The 18461-nt window shown below is 43.4% G+C and overlaps 1 protein-coding gene across 6 annotated transcripts in view; it reads right to left on the bottom strand.

Annotated features, from left to right (window-relative positions):
* The window catches only part of SOX6 (SRY-box transcription factor 6), a 307461-nt gene that overhangs the window by 142052 nt on the left and 146948 nt on the right, over positions 1-18461 (bottom strand). For all 6 annotated transcript variants that reach the window (XM_075187593.1, XM_075187597.1, XM_075187595.1 and 3 more), the window contains one exon: positions 17482-17692. In XM_075187593.1, the coding sequence (XP_075043694.1) occupies positions 17482-17692 (211 nt within the window). The remainder of the gene's footprint in view (positions 1-17481; positions 17693-18461) is intronic.

Genomic DNA, 18461 nt, shown 5'->3' with positions numbered 1-18461 from the left:
CAGACCCACATCCCCATCCCGCCCCAGTCCCCTGGAAGCGAAGGGCTCCATGCTCAGTGTACGCTGTAATAGAGGGGTTGATTTATTAGGCAATATTTTGCTTAAAATCCCACAAAAATAGCAGTTTTCGGGGATAACCACATTTTAAGTATACTATTCATTTATTACTAGGGGATATCTCTGATATCTGCTGTGGTTCCACTGCTACCCGTAGGCTTCTATTTGGACTGCTATTCTTTATGATTTTCTGATGCTGGTGTCGGCCATTGAAGTCTATGGGGAGAGCATTGTAGTAGAGGGATCTGCAGGTCCCCACCTCACCTTTATGATAGGGACCACAGAGGAGAATCCAGACAGGTAAACTGTAGTGTTCTCAGCGGCAGCCGTTTATCAGGACTGCTGGTCCAACAGAACAACTTTGAATAAATGGTCGTTATCTTTCGTTCCTGATCATTGCGATAAGGAATAAAAATGATTGTGCCAAAAAAACAGTTATATTTAAATATGCCCCATAACTTGGCCAAAACAGCCGAAGGTGACAAAGACAGTCGCGTAGGACATACGGATGGGGAACGTCAGGTGTAAGTGCTGCAGGATCGGGGGATAACACCGTCATTTTCTCAATGAATCTGGAGCCAGAAAGTGGACAGGAAAACTCATCTCTGTCCCCAAATTCAAACTCTCTGAGCCGAGAGTTGGCAGCTGTCTGCACAGCTGGTGAACGGGATTAATGTCAGAAGAAAGATATAAAGCGCCACATATGTCCAAAGCCTGCGGTGCTGGGACTGTACCCCCGACAGGAGAGCATGTGTACAGCTGGAGAGCACCCACAAGGTCATCCTTACATAACGGGAGAGGGCAGAGGACGCTCCTATAGGAATACAGAGACGTAGTGATAACATCTCACACAATCACATTCACAGAATAAAATACTCCAGAATTAGATAAAGACCAATAGATGATTTCTCACCATCTCTCTGCCCCTTTCTGGCACATCTTGGGTACAGGTAACTAGAAATGTGGCGGAATAAAATGGGGGTGAGGGGTATATAAGTGATAGTTTGTACACACGGGAGTTGGAAAAACACTAGAGTGTTAGAAGCGCATTCTCAGCGCCCTCCTGCAGCTTTAGTGTTCTTAGGGGTAGGTTTACTAAAACTTTGGAAAAGGAAAATCAGAGATGTTGCCAACAGCAACCAATCAGATTGTAGCTATTGTTTTCTAGAATGTATGGGATAAATGATAGCTACAATCTGATTGGTTGCCGTTCGCAACATCTCCACTTTTCCTTTTTAGACGACTTAGTAAATCTACCTCTTAGTGTAAGGAAGGGAGAAGCTTCGTGAAATGTAATTAGTAGGGTAACGCAGCGCTCAGCGTTGGAGAGCACCAATATATTGTACCGAGCGCTAACGCTAGTGAATGCTGCAGGACGCGGAAATACGGATGTAAAGTGCTCAGTTATAGTCACATTATCAGCATCAAAGCACGTTTAATAAGCTATAAGAATATAAAATGACTGTCTGTACGAGGCCTAATATAATGTGTCTAGTTCATTTGTTTTACCTTCTGATTAAACCCCAGTAGCAGAGAGAGGACACTGTGAGAACATATAACAGACCAGTTATAGGGAAATACGCTGATTCGGCGTATAGGTAACTTCCAACAATCACAACTGATTTGTTTTACATTTATTTTTGGTCATTAAGATATATAGAGATTTATAAAGACCCCGTTCTGAGAATCTGGCAGTAATCTGGACCCCGCTGGTATACCGGCCGAATGAGCGATTCTGGAGGACGGGTGTAATAGGGATGGCGGCGATATGTGTGTCGTCTATGCCGATGACTATTATATAATGATATACTTACACCAGACCTGTTAGTGTAGATCCAGTATATATATATATATATATAATATGTCATATCAGCATCAAGGAGGCTGATCGGGAAGTTATAAATATACTCCAGAATTAACGGTATACTCTGTGATAGCGACACTTTGAGAACGTTTATATTACTCTTAATAATAACCTTTTATAGGTATGAATGGTTGAACGCACAGAACCACAGTATATTGAGCGCCAGGATAGAGCGGCGTCTCCTGCCCGAGGAATAAACAGGTACCGGCCCTTTAAGCATTAAACAGAAATCTTTCCTTTACTTGTTTATACAACCCGGCATACCTGACGTTCCAGCTAATCTGTAGCTTCAGGAAATGTTAATAAACACACACAGTGTGCAGCTAACAAACAGGTCTGTATCACTGCCAGTACGGCCTGACTGTCATATCCGTCCCTCAACAGGTCAGGTCTCAAGGATATCCCTGACAGAGCACAAGAAGAACTCTACTCAGAGCAGCATTTCTACATTCACCCCCCTCCCGCTCATCCCATCAGATGACCCGGATTCCCAGTAACGGTGCAATCCTCTCCTGGGTGACGTTAGCAGTTGTCTGATAGATAATGAGAATCCCGCATACAGAACAGAAGTAGTACAGTGCAGAATAAAGACACCGGCATACAGGAACGAGAAGTGTTACTGTGTGAGCAGATACTGGGAATTACATCCAGCGTACAGAACAGAAGTTGTACTATGCAACTATTCATATATAGAGAATATGACAAATACTTCGATTAATGTCATCATCATCACCATTTGTGTATATAGCGCCACTAATTCCGCAGCGCTGTACAGAGATCTCACTCACATCAGTCCCTGCCCCCATTGGGGCTTACAGTCTAAATTCCCTAATATACACAGACAGAGAGAGAGAGAGAGAGTAGGGTCAATTTGATAGCAGCCAATTAACCTACCAGTATGTTTTTGGAGTGTGGAAGGAAACCGGAGCACCCGGAGGAAACCCACGCAAACACAGGGAGAACATACAAACTCCACACAGATAAGGCCATGGTCGGGAATTTAACTCATGACCCCAGCGCTGTGAGGCAGAAGTGCTAACCACTGAGCCACCGCGCTGCCCTTGATACACTAAAAAAGAAGTGTTACTAAGCCACTATCCAAGTAGTTCCAAGTCTGTATAAGTGTCACCCCCAAGTATAAGACTATGACACCCGTCCCTGTATAACGTAACCCAGAGAGGCGGCCATGTAACACAATAAAGTTACTATAAATACACTTCTTGCGATATACACCAGACAGATAGTAGGAGACTGTATAGAGATGCAGCAGGGCTATGTCTCTATATCTATATATCTTTATATATCTGCATCAGTAGCTGCACACAGCACGGACCCGCTCCAAAGTATAAATATTTACACAATTTATACAGCAGGAATATGGGGGATCTGGGTGGAGATACCATCTGTATATACAGATATTTACAGGTGTTTCCCATATAAAACATTATTACAGTACACGTCCCTCGCACCCCCAGACCACATTCACAATATCGGATCATTAGTAATATTATCTGCATGACTATAGCTGACAATGTAATGTAAGAGGAACAGGTAACGCACATTGTACGATGGACAACCCATAGACCATAGGGAACAGACAATGGCTTTATTTCATATTTGTCTACCTTTTATACATTTAGATCCTGAGGGCAGGTCCATGGTGTAAGAGGGGGGGGGCGTAACGACACGATTCGCAGTGAATGAAGACCCCGAGAAGCAGGATCCCGGAGGCTCCCTCTCCTGGGAGAATTCCCTAGAATTCGGGAGTCTGACAGAGTGGGGAGTAGGGATGTAACAAGTCCTATGTCCATATAACAAAGGTATCTGACACTGTGATTTTCTGTCTTATTTCTCAGCCAAGGAATCCGTCTATAGAGCAAGATGTAGGGAATGGAAACGGCATAAAATATTGGCTCTCACAGTTAGAGGGAGTGGAGGCAGCCGGATAATCTTAGTTTCAATTTCTCTCTCCCAGTTAATAGCAGATATTCATTAGGACCCACAGGACATAATAAATTATAATAATTTCAAACAAGAATTAAATTACTAGGTACCTTGTGAAAGAGCCATTTTTCCCCTAAGCACCCTATAATCTAACTGTCACTTTCACAAATCTCTTCCCAATCAGCTCCTCACAACACCCTCCTTTATTCATCTATGTTAAATTAATAAAAGGTGCGAATAATGCTGACAAAATTCATCATTATTGCTCATGTAGATTTGGTAAATTATAAGGCAATCTAAATTGTAAAAAATGAACGGAGGTTACCATTAGCTTTTTATAAATAAATTTGTTCAGGGCCAGGTATGTGGCGAATTTTACATATAAATGATTTGTTTCTGCCTGATGGAGCGCGCTAAACTTTACGTGTCACTCAGAGAGGGCGTGATCAGGTCGCCGGTCTCGTACTAGAGGCACTTTGTGTCTCTAGATGATGGGGAATATATCACAGGATATATATACTTCCAGACATTACTGAGTTAAAAGGTCTTAAATGGGTCACTGCGCTGCACTACATGCTTCTCTACCAGTGGGGCAGACTTAACAGATGCCCCAGGAGGCCCCTGCACCGCGGCCCCAGGAGGCCCCTGCCCCGCGGCCCCAGGATGCCCCTGCCCCGAGGCCCCTGCCCCGCGGCCCTAGACTGCTCCTGCCCCGCGGCCCTAGGATGCCCCTGTCCCGCGGCCCCAGGATGCCCCTGCCCCGCGGCCCCAGGATGCTCCTGCCCCGCGGCCCCAGGATGCCCCTGCCCCGCAGCCCCAGGAGGCCCCTGCCCCGCGGCCCCAGGAAGCTCCTGCCCCGCGGCCCCAGGATGCCCCTGCCCCGCAGCCCCAGGAGGCCCCTGCCCCGCGGCCCCAGGATGCTCTTGCCCCGCGGCCCCAGGAGGCCCCTGCACCGCGGCCCCAGGATGCTCCTGCCCCGCGGCCCCAGGAGGCCCCTGCCCCGCGGCCCCAGGAGGCCCCTGCCCCGCGGCCCCAGGAGGCCCCTGCCCCAGGAGGCCCCTGCCCCGCGGCCCCAGGAGGCCCCTGCCCCAGGAGGCCCCTGCCCCGCGGCCCCAGGAGGCCCCTGCCCCGCGGCCCCAGGAGGCCCCTGCCCCGCGGCCCCAGGAGGCCCCTGCCCCGCAGCCCCAGGAGGCCCCTGCCCTGCGGCCCCAGGAAGCTCCTGCCCCGCGGCCCCAGGATGCCCCTGCCCCGCGGCCCCAGGAGGCCCCTGCCCCGCGGCCCCAGGATGCTCTTGCCCCGCGGCCCCAGGAGGCCCCTGCACCGCGGCCCCAGGAAGCTCCTGCCCCGCGGCCCCAGGAGGCCCCTGCCCCGCGGCCCCAGGAGGCCCCTGCCCCGCGGCCCCAGGAGGCCCCTGCCCCGCGGCCCCAGGAGGCCCCTGCCCCGCGGCCCCAGGAGGCCCCTGCCCCGCGGCCCCAGGAGGCCCCTGCCCCAGGAGGCCCCTGCCCCGCGGCCCCAGGAGGCCCCTGCCCCAGGAGGCCCCTGCCCCGCGGCCCCAGGAGATATTATACTTATTGTACTATATTTGAATGCATCTGGCTGCACCCGGCACCGGTGCTGGATGAGGACTTGTTCCACCTATATACAAACACAGACAACACAAATATACTCGTCTTACAGTAACTCATGTCAGTCTTCAGCTGAACATAAATGAAATAAAATGATCATTATCATCATTCAAATTGAGAAATTGTAACAAAATGTTCAAAATGGACAGATCTACAAAGCATCAATTTACCGGAATGAGTCGCCACTGGCCGGACGCTCTGCGCGGGCTTCGGATTTAAGACACTTAAGGGGAATATACATAATTCTGGAGGATACAATAATCACCCAATGATATTTCTGAATGACCAAACTGAACATTTTATAACCGGAAAATAAATTGTTATACAGCAAGTTTCACCTTCAAAGTACAATCACACAGCACATGCCAGTGCTCATGGATATCCCTGGTTTATTACCAAACCCAAAAGAACAATAACAGTCTGGCCTGTTACTGAGACACCGGAACATAACTAAATATTATGAGATAAAAACTACCTTATTCTCCATCATAAAATCCCATCACTGCCTGAATGAGGCAATATAATATCTAATAAATAAATGACATAGTGAATAAGCCTCTGCATCCCTTTCTCCTGTACAATAAAATGTTGAATTGAATGATGAATGTGGACAGAGACTGATAATATTTATAGGGTGAGAACAGATCACAAACGTTACCTGGTAGAACCTCAGAACTACCCCCTGGTAGAGATTTACCCCCTCGGGGGGACCACTGTGACACCCAGCAAGGTGGCCGCAGTACTACTAAGGATACTGAGCGTGACGGCACTTGGTGTAGCGCAGGTTCTTGGTAATCCATGGCTCAGTGTCTTGGCTGCAGCTATATGTACAGGGGCCAAGATCTCAGCGAGGAGGCGACAGAGAGGATCGTTTGATTCCATGGCCGTATGATGACAAACTATGTCCAACAGCCGTTAAACGTGGAGAACAAGGCAGTAAATGTTATCACTGTGAAAAGGACGATGACTTCAACATCACACTAAGGGGGAGATTCAATTCAACAAAAGGTATCACTGGAACATAGAGACAGAGGCCACGTTTAGGATGGAATCTCCATGTACCATAGAGGTGATGTTTGGTGGCATCTCGATTATGATTGAATCTCCCCCTAGATGTCAGAGCAGGTGATACGATACAGGCCTCTATACTCTTATAGACAGACTACATACATACATTAGTAGTTGTTCCCTGATAACCTTTCATACGCAGAATAAACACCAGGTCTGTGGACTTTTACAAAACATCAGAGCCCTGCAAATGTCACCGGCTAACAATAAAAGTCAGTTTCTGAAGACCCAACAATCTCCTGCAACTTAACATTTCATAAAAACATAAAGCTGCCATTTATATCATATTGATCCCGCGTTCCACCTCTGGTTCCCTATTTTATTCTAGAATGAGCAGTGCCATGCATTATTTATCCCCCCGGAAGGGTTTGGGGGATACTGGGAAGCTGTGATATCTTTTGTCAGTCTGGCCAGATGCCCGCAGAGTGTTTAATGTGTGCCCACAAGACGGCATCAGGTTTGATTGGCAGGGAGCAGAGTGTGGCTTTTGATGGTACGATCTAACAAGCCGTTCCAGCTCCCGTCTTGTTGGCGTGATGGCTCCACATAACCTATTCACACAGAAGTGCCAAGCCGCTGCTTTACGATTTGGCTGCGGTCTGGCTCAGTGGGGGCCGCACTGGAGACAAGCAGGTTGTATAGATGAGAATTGGGCAGCGAGACACGGACGCCATTAGGACAGGATACAGAAGCCAGTGATGTGATGTGAGGCCAAGGCAAGACACTTTCGGGGATTCATAATCTGACAAGTGAAATAAGGATCAGCAGAGCCCGGGACGCAGGGTCAGGAATGAGCAGTGACAGATTGGACCCCTTCCACCCACACAGACCCCCTGCTGCACTCAGACCTAGTCACTCTTCTTACAAAAGTAATGCTGGAGAAAGTTCTTTCTATACAAATATATCTAAATAATGGATTTAACCCGAAATTAGAGGCACCCACAACAGGCATCCACCAGAGATACAGTGTATTCATATTATTATGTCAGAACTGCTTCCTGGTTCCCTAGTACAAGTCACTGACTTGAGTCAATAAACTGCACTGGTCTCAGCTACGTACTTGACATCGGACTGTTTACCCTCCAATCTGTCTGCAGAACATTATTAGCAAAACGACAGTGAATCATCATTCTGATTATTGTACAATTTTCTGCTCTCAGTAAATGGGGACTGATGTCAGTCAGGGTAACATTTCTATTATTCACTTACATATAAGAATTATTGTCTCCTGGTGTTTTATGTCCTAAACTTCTGATCCATTGTCAGTATGTGTATATATCGTTCCTACTTAATATCACTATATGTCCTTACAATATCCAGTAATGGGAACATGAACATATCCCTGCAAATTTCTGACAAATGTGATCCAAACGCGCTAATTCTAAACTCTCCAAAAGCTCCAATCAAAGCTGATCTGACAGCTGAACCTCGCACCTCATTCTGTATCTTGTGATGTTACTAGAATAATGATGTCCGTCATGTGAGGGGCACACAGTCAGTGCAATGTGTTAAACGCACACATCTCACCCTGTACTGAGCCTCGTACCTCAACCTGCACTATCAGGCTTATTGACTCTATTGCCAGATATCCTCCTCCTGTGCGCTGACAGATGACTTTATACCACGGCTTCTATTTCTGCAGCGGTCAGCGTTATATAGTATGTAATGTGATATATATACAGCGTTATATAGTATGTAATGTGATGTGATATATATACAGCGTTATATAGTATGTAATGTGATGTATATACAGCGTTATATAGTATGTAATGTGATGTATATACAGCGTTATATAGTATGTAATGTGATATATATACAGCGTTATACAGTATGTAATGTGATATATATACAGCGTTATATAGTATGTAATGTGATGTGATATATATACAGCGTTATATAGTATGTAATGTGATATATATACAGTGTTATATAGTATGTAATGTGATATATATACAGTGTTATATAGTATGTAATGTGATATATATACAGCGTTATACAGTATGTAATGTGATATATATACAGCGTTATATAGTATGTAATGTGATATATATACAGCGTTATATAGTATGTAATGTGATATATATACAGCGTTATACAGTATGTAATGTGATATATATACAGCGTTATATAGTATGTAATGTGATATATATACAGCGTTATATAGTATGTAATGTGATATATATACAGCGTTATATAGTATGTAATGTGATATATATACAGCGTTATATAGTATGTAATGTGATATATATACAGCGTTATATAGTATGTAATGTGATATATATACAGCGTTATATAGTATGTAATGTGATATATATACAGCGTTATATAGTATGTAATGTGATATATATACAGCGTTATATAGTATGTAATGTGATATATATACAGCGTTATATAGTATGTAATGTGATATATATACAGCGTTATATAGTATGTAATGTGATATATATACAGCGTTGTATAGTATGTAATGTGATATATATACAGCGTTATATAGTATGTAATGTGATATATATACAGCGTTATATAGTATGTAATGTGATATATATACAGCGTTGTATAGTATGTAATGTGATATATATACAGCGTTATACAGTATGTAATGTGATATATATACAGTGTTATACAGTATGTAATGTTATATATATACAGCGTTATACAGTATGTAATGTTATATATATACAGCGTTATATAGTATGTAATGTGATATATATATACAGTGTTACATAGTATGTAATGTGATATATATACAGTGTTATACAGTATGTAATGTGATATATATACAGCGTTATACAGTATGTAATGTGATATATATACAGTGTTATACAGTATGTAATGTGATATATATACAGTGTTATACAGTATGTAATGTGATATATATACAGCGTTATATAGTATGTAATGTGATATATATACAGTGTTACATAGTATGTAATGTGATATATATACAGTGTTATACAGTATGTAATGTGATATATATATACAGCGTTATACAGTATGTAATTTGATATATATACAGTGTTACATAGTATGTAATGTGATATATATATACAGCGTTATACAGTATGTAATTTGATATATATACAGTGTTACATAGTATGTACTGTGATATATATACAGTGTTACATAGTATGTAATGTGATATATATACAGTGTTACATAGTATGTAATGTGATATATATACAGTGTTACATAGTATGTAATGTGATATATATACAGCGTTATATAGTATGTAATGTGATATATACAGTGTTACATAGTATGTAATGTGATATATATACAGCGTTATATAGTATGTAATGTGATATATACAGTGTTACATAGTATGTAATGTGATATATATACAGTGTTACATAGTATGTAATGTGATATATATATACAGCGTTTATCTGGGGGGGTCTCCTATGCCCACAAAACAACTTCCACACGTATGACTGTATTTTACACGCTCAGGAAACCACAACATACAAAGTGACAATAAAATTCAGCAACACAGGAGATACAACTGGCCAGTGGGGCGACGAGGGCGGGGGTTTGGTTGGTGCCTCTCACCTCAGTGATGTCACTGGCTGTGACATTATCATGCTCTATAAAGGATATGAATATTGCCCCCCCCCCCCCCAGCTTTGTGATACCTCAGGTGTCTGGCCGCACTCTACAGTTAGGAATATACAGACTAATTAGCGGTGTACCTGAAGCGTCCGGCCAGCAGCTTTATTCTGCATTAAGACATTTTCCTCAGGTGCTGACATTTGTATCCTGACAAGTAAGGTCTGGAGACTTTGCAGAAAATAAGACGTTTCCAGTGTTCAGTAAATAATCAGTGGTCACGTCGTTATCCGGACTCTCTAATAGTGCTTTTACAGGTGCTGTCTAATGCAATGCCCTCTGTGCTAGGAAGCCATTTTCATTCATTACCACGGTCAAAAGCACTTAAGGCACTTTCAGACCCTGTTGGCGAACAGCAGGGTGGGGGGAGGAAGTGAGGCCAAATAACACTGAAGTTTATCACCAGGAAAACTAAGCTTCCTCTAGAAAACAACTGGACAATTCTGCATAAGCACCCTCTAAATTTCAGCTCACGCCATTGGCGGATCCAGTGGGTTAACCGTCTCACCGCTGGACTACAGCAAGATCAGTTACTGAGCAGAAGACATGGACTCTCCACAAAGGACAAACACATCTCCATTTACAGCAACACGAAAGTCGCTGTCAGACACATGGAAACATCACTTGCTGATTATAACCTCTGCTCAGCCTTTCCAATGTCAGTAAAAGTACAGAACATCAGCAGTAATAGCCAGTAATGTCAGTTTGTTGGGACAATAAACACACTGATTTTATGCTTGTATAAGACTGTGAACCCAATAATTATATTACATGAAAACCTTTTACAACTGACATGACAGCAGAATTGTGGCAGTATTTTTGTTTAGATTAATCTCAGTAAAAATATTTACCTGCTTTGTTTACAGATATATAATTCCCATATATATATCTTAAGGACAGAGTCTGATGCCAGACAAAAAGCTGAAGTTGCAGTCAGTTAAGCTGCTGTGACTGGTGCTAGCCCTGTGTATGAATCCACCAATCTACACAGTGCATTCTACAATATAAGTCTGTAGGCCTGTCACTCACACTCTGCCTGCTTTGTTAGATAAGTCCCTCCCCTTCTCCTCTTTCTTTATTGCAATGGTTGTTTCTTATAATGTTACTTCCGTGTTTTAAATGTTTTATGTAAAGGTTTATAAGAAAAGAAAGAAATATATAGACAGTAGGGATCATTTACTGACACTGATCCACAGAAACCAATCAGCTGGTATCTGTCTAGTGCATGTCAGACACGTATGATGTAATTATTGATCCCTATTTTCGGCACTATACGAAGACATTGCTGTCTTAATTTTATACAGACCACTTAATGCGGAGATTAGGAATATAGTCTGACACCTTCTGTTATTAGCAGTGATAGGAATACACTGTTCTATCCCACTGTCCAGATATACACACTTCATACGTATCACACACCAGCGATAAAAACAGACATATTACGTAATAATAAATGTTCTCCACCTGTGAGGTCGGTTATATAACAGCAGATAATAAATATCAGCAAATTATAAGGATAAATCCATAGTGTCTGAGACTTTATGTGAGCCCCTAACAGCGTCAGTAGCCTTCCCCCGTACCTGGCGACATCTTGCTGCATGTGAGCCCCTAACAGCGTCAGTAGCCCCCCCGTACCTGCGCAACATCTTGCTGCATGTGAGCCCCCTAACAGCATCAGTAGCCCCCCCGTACCTGCGCGACATCTTGCTGCATGTGACCCCCTAACAGCGTCAGTAGCCTTCCCCCGTACCTGGCGACATCTTGCTGCATGTGACCCCCTAACAGCGTCAGTAGCCCCCCCGTACCTGCGCAACATCTTGCTGCATGTGAGCCCCCTAACAGCATCAGTAGCCCCCCCGTACCTGCGCGACATCTTGCTGCATGTGACCCCCTAACAGCGTCAGTAGCCCCCCCGTACCTGCGCAACATCTTGCTGCATGTGAGCCCCTAACAGCATCAGTAGCCCCCCCGTACCTGCGCGACATCTTGCTGCATGTGAGCCCCCTAGTATCTCCGACACAGGCGACATCAAGACCCCCTATAAATTGATTTGAGCAACTTCCATTTCTTTATTTGACATCATGACCCCCTGTCTGTTCTCCGTCACAGGAATCACTATTACTGCTGAGCTAAAGAGACCCTTAATCTTTGCTGCCCGTAGGAGATGTTCTGTTCTCAGCACTAAAGGGGTTAAGGATACATTGATACGGTGGGAGGACACTGCCAGATGACACAACATTCCGCCCTCGGCACTGAAGGGGTTAGGGATACATTGATATGGTGGAAGGACGCTGCCAGATGACACCACGTTCCGTATTCGGCACTGAAGGGGTTAGGGATACATTGATATGGTGGGAGGACGCTGCCAGATGACACCGCGTTCTGTCCTCGGCACGTAAGGGGTTAATGATACATTGATATGGTGGGAGGACGCTGCCAGATGACACCGCGTTCTGTCCTCGGCACGTAAGGGGTTAATGATACATTGATACGGTGGGAGGACGCTGCCAGATGACACCGCGTTGTCCTCGGCACGTAAGGGGTTAATGATACATTGATACGGTGGGAGGACGCTGCCAGATGACACCGCGTTCTGTCCTCGGCCCGTAAGGGGTTAATGATACATTGATACGGTGGGAGGACGCTGCCAGATGACACAACGTTCCAGTTTTTTATGCCAACTGTTCCATGAACTTGCACTGGCATCTACTCTGAAGGGAATCACTAGTGTACCCACCCAATTAGACATGAGACGAGAGCCGGGCTGGCAGCAACTTGGCAGGGAAGAGAGATACTGTCAGCAAGAAATCCATAGGGCCGGTGGTACCTCATTCTGCAAAAATAGCTTCAGTATGAGAATGTGGGGAAAACGCTATAGAACCTAAATCTCTTTCTTCTGCCCCTACATATTTAACCCCCTATGGCCCGTTTCATACAAGACAACGCTTCCATGAACCGCTCCAGAATCCTTTAGGACTTAAATTTTTCATTCAAATGAAAACTAGAAACTGATGAATATAATATAAAACTATGAAGAAACCGCTCTGCTTTGTGTCTTCGGGTTTGGTCCGGTGAATCAGAGAAACTAGTTTTAGATCTCAGAAATGTCAAAAAGAAGAAAATGTTATCGATCAGTTTCATCAAAGAGACTCTTTATCTCCAGATTCTGACGCCTTCTACAGAAAGGACAGGTTCAAAGAGAGGAGGAGAGAGACTGTCATGGTGATGCAACAACACAATGGGGTAAACGGACATATACAGGCTGAGAACGTGTCCTTATAGTCATATCTAATACTAGTATGTTCCTTTATAAACACATCCTTCTAACATACAATAAAGGCTCAGAACTTGAAAAACAAAACAATCTCTCAAAGAAGAAGCTCTTTTGGTTTCCAGGAAAGCACCGTAGGTCTGATTCATGTTCAGACGTCTGTCCCTTTGCGTATCCTGCGTGCAATAGCTCAGAGTATGCCCACAAACGGACGCAACATCAATAAACACAATGGCACACAATTCATGTATGAAGGCAATTGACAATTACAACTGCCTACGACGGGGGATGGAAGGGGTGGTCTAACGTAGCCTATGCCTATGTACAGTAAGGGGGGGTCGTCTAACGTAGCCTATGTACAGTAAGGGGGGGTCGTCTAACGTAGCCTATGTACAGTAAGGGGGGGTCGTCTAACGTAGCCTATGTACAGTAAGGGGGGGGGTCGTCTAACGTAGCCTATGTACAGTAAGAGGGGGGGTCGTCTAACATAGCCTATGTACAGTAAGGGGGGGTGGTCTAACGTAGCCTATGTACAGTAAGGGGGGGTCTAACGTAGTCTATGTACAGTAAGGGGGGTCTAACATAGCCTATGTACAGTAAGGGGGATCTAACGTAGCCTATGTACAGTAAGGGGGATCTAACGTAGTCTATGTACAGTAAGGGGGGGTCTAACGTAGTCTATGTACAGTAACTGGGGGTCTAACGTAGCCTATGTACAACAAGTAACGTTTATCCAGAGCGCACTCACACCCAGATTCACATACAGATGTATCTGGAGATCCGCTTGGATTTGAGTACTGTCAGACTACACACAAGTTGAGTGGAAGTTGTGTTTGGACATGAACCAGGACCTGTACATACAAACATGAGTAATTATATATATGTGACGGGATCTCACACCACCAGGTACATATACTACACACTAGGAATATTATTCCAGGGACGTACAGAATCCAGACGTTTATCTAAGGATTCGGCCAAATCCATTCTCAACAGAGATTCAGAATTAAAGTAACAACGTCACACAAGATATAAAACGTCTTTTTCTGATCATCCCCTGAAACTTCCACATCGTTATTTGTAAACGTCGGAAGTAATTTTTTGGATTTGATAATCTTCCCGCTGTGTTTGGGGCACTCAGTAAAATGCTTAACGGCAGCATGGATCTCGTTTTACTATAAAATAACACAGATGTAACAAAGAAAACGATTTGGGTTGATAAGATTAATTTGATAAGTTATCACAGAACGCAGAGTGTCTCCCATCCTGGTTAGTGCATATTAAATGCTTCAAAAATGCACGTGATCCATTGATGGCGCTTCAACGATCAACGCAGAAAAACCGCACAGCCCTGGTGGGTACATACGTACAATGCCTGAAAGTGGTTACCATAGCAACTGGTGTCCTGGTGCAACATATAATGTACAGTGTATAATGTATAGCATAACGTATACGATATATCCTATAGCACATAACGTACAGCATATAATGTATAAGATATATTGTATAACTAAGTACAGAGAAAGGAAACTTCAAAGAAAATGAATAGATAGCAGAATTGACACCATAAATGCTCACTAACGTTGCTGTAAACGTAGAACATGAAATATAGTTAATTCAACTAAAAAATGTACATATATCACCTGTGAAACATTCTCTATATCCAGCTCTCTATTAAATAATGCAAATAATAATTTCTAAAATGTTAGGAACTAAATGCAAAACTTGAATTAATATTCACGTAACATCAATGTCAGAAGGGGAAGCCGTACTTTTGGGACATCTGCATAGAGTGCAAGCAGCGCGTTCTACACCTCTGTCTACAACACCCATAAATGAAATCATAGTTTTGTTTTTCATCTGGCAAAAATAGTTCAAAAAAGTGAGAAGTAGCTAAAACCTTCCATAAAGTTTGATTTTCTTTATCCTGAGAGATGGAAACGACATGTTAATTCCCAGTAATGATGTCAATCTGTTATCTGGTGATAGATACATAATTTATTGATCTGTGAATAGCTCTGGGTACTTGTATGAGAGTCTCTCTCTCCAGCAGGACGTGTGGGGAATTATCCTGACTGATAGAAAGATGAAACCATCTGTACATTATGCCGGGGCACTCGCTGCCGTCTACAAACAGACGCTGCCATAATACAAGCAGCACTTGACCATTTAAACTACTGCAACAAGCAGATTTCTCCAGCTGGGAAAACTGTGACTTCTCAATTGCAGATTCTCAGATCGAGTTCTCATTAGTCGCTTTATTCTCCAACCTCTGGGACCTTTCCTGCCTCTAAATACGTGGGTTCAATATATTTACTGCTCATAAATCTGATTTACTTTACCCCTAAATAATTATGTGCTATGTATCGGCATGCAGCTACGTACTCGCTATATCTGCAGCAGTATTTTCATCGTGTATCTATAGCACAACGCAGCCCCCGACCAATATAATATGACCAAACATACAGAAGCGTATAATGTATATATGTAATAAAGAGCCGATGTCCCGTCACTCTCATGATTATATCAGGACGTCATAAACATAGAACAATGGAAACGTTTCCTAGAGTGTTAGAAGATTGGACTTTGGCGTTTTTACGCTGCGCAATTTCTGGTTTATCAAGCAGACAGTACAACTAGACGCAGGTTACTGTAACAACCAAAGACTGTGACGCTGGCGCACCTCTCGGGAGGACACCTAGAGAAGTACTGAGGCTGCTCAGGTCACACGTGTTTTGGCTACGGTGAGGTAACCAGGAATCATCTGGTTGGACCATAACCTACTGTTCAATCTGTGGTTTTACCCAGCTCTGTCTTACATAAAATAAATATTATTTACAAATAAATATTTCAGTGTTATATATGTAGGCAAAATAAATACTCAAAACATATCTAAAATATACAGATCTTACACTTGTAGGTATATATATTAAGATTTCAAGGACTATCTTCATTGTTTGGAAGCAGAAGGTTTGGCGTTCAGACTAAATGACAAAGTCTACAGACCTCACCCAGGATTAACTTTTCTGGCAGAACTATATATTATCCCCTAAGATTATATGTAGAATACAGGATGAGCTGTTATATCTCATGTACGAAACATCTGAACATCTCTCTTTTTCCATAACAAATAATAAGTTTATATCCCTGTCCGGATGTACAGAGCTTCTGCAGTTATCAGCGACAAATAGCGCACAGCGCTCAGGTGAGAGACTGGATATGTCACATGCCAGAGATACACACATAGGGGGTAAACTGCGGGCTCTGTAAGCCATTCTAAGAATCACTGATCTTTTGTGCTGACAAAGTAGAATTACTGACTGCCCCCCACCAAGTTATTATCAGTTACGATTTCATGGTCTCTGGAAAGATGATTAGTTAATTTTTTTTTGTTTTCTTAAAAAGTTTGTTTGAAGTTATAAAATAAATGAATGCTCTGAAAATGAGGTGATGTTGGGGGCCAGGCACAGATTATTGATCACCATGAACCAATTGAGAGAAATTACTTAACAGAGAAAATCTAAACAGTGTTTAAAGAACAGACAATGTGACGACAGAACGCGCCAATCTGAGGACTTTTCTGATTCGCTGACATTAAAGCTGGTGTTACCCTCCAAGTACCACGGTTACAACTTTCAATGAGTGTTTTCTTTTTTGCAACAGAAAATCTCTAAATACATAAAATACTGTTTGTATAACACAGGAACGGTACAAGATACTAAGTATCCCCGATCTCCATCATATACATCCAGCTGCTGTAATGTGATCTACATGGTGTAACGAGGGGTAACTGAGCATCGCGCAGCTGGCTAAAGGCTGCACGGATCTGAGCGCGGCACCAGCCCTCGGAGAGCGCAAAGAGAAACCAAACAAAATCTCAATTCATCCAGTCAAGTGTGTGCCCAAATGAACCATGCTCTCTAATTATATGCCAAGGGAACAGATATCACTCATGGCGTGTTTCCATGGTAACATACGTGTAATCATTTCCCAGCTACTTATGTACTTCTCAGGCTCTCACCCTCCCCCGTGGGATCTGTACTCACCCTCCTGTTCCGTCCTCGTCATCTCTTCTAGTTTCTTCTGTTTCAGGGTATCCACCACGTCCGCCAGGCTTCCCTTGCGTCGTTCTGGCGTCCCGAAATTAACACTGGTCATAAGATCGCAGCGCTCGCGAGCCCCTTCGTCAGGCTTGTGGGGGGAGGTAGATGTGGTTCGGAAGGAATATAGGGAACGTAGTTTATTGTTCTCCGAGTCCTAAGAAAGAAACATTGGCGTCAATATGGAATAAGTCAGACGTGAACAGTGCGATAACTTGTCGTATAACTGCAGTAACACACAACTAACTTTATAGAAACATCTTCAAAAGTGTGATAACCTCTCAAATCTAAATATAATGAGGTAAATCAGGGGGAACATTATTTTCTAAGCAGATCTGACTTACTGTCAATAAGATTACTGCAGAGGCTGATACCTCACCCATACTATGCACACCAGGCAAACACTTCTCATGGATATATTTGTACAAATATTGCAGTTTATAAAGGATAAACATGTATATTATTTTTACTGAGCTTCAGATTTATAGGATCCTCAGGAAACCCAAATACGTCATGTTTTCAGGATTTTCTCTGTGTCCCCATATTGCTGATAATGATAGGGATACTTTGCAGCCACACACTGCTATATTAAGCCAACTGGTTGATATTGGCAACAATCTGAGATTGTTCATTAAGGAGGATCTGTAACTATTACATCAGTGGATCCTTGTTAGTAATTAACAGCCCTGTACTCCAGATAGGAGATCAGGAGAATGTGCTCGGTTAACGGAAAAACTGACGCATGTAGATATCACTTATCGCTGCGAGCTTGGACAATACCCAGACACCCCGGGCTTCATGCCGCCATGTTGGCTCCTGAGCCACTTTGGACGCCCCACATTAAGGAGTTGCCACCTGTAGACAAAGTCAGCAGATGGGTAGAAATATAGTCAGATCACACGATGACTGCAGCGCCAAGAGCGTTA

The sequence above is a fragment of the Mixophyes fleayi genome, chromosome 10 (assembly GCF_038048845.1).
Source record: "Mixophyes fleayi isolate aMixFle1 chromosome 10, aMixFle1.hap1, whole genome shotgun sequence".
NCBI classification, from domain to species: Eukaryota; Metazoa; Chordata; class Amphibia; order Anura; family Limnodynastidae; genus Mixophyes; species Mixophyes fleayi.
The sequence above is the reverse complement of the archived record's forward strand: the minus strand, read 5'-3'. Positions and strand labels throughout refer to the sequence as shown.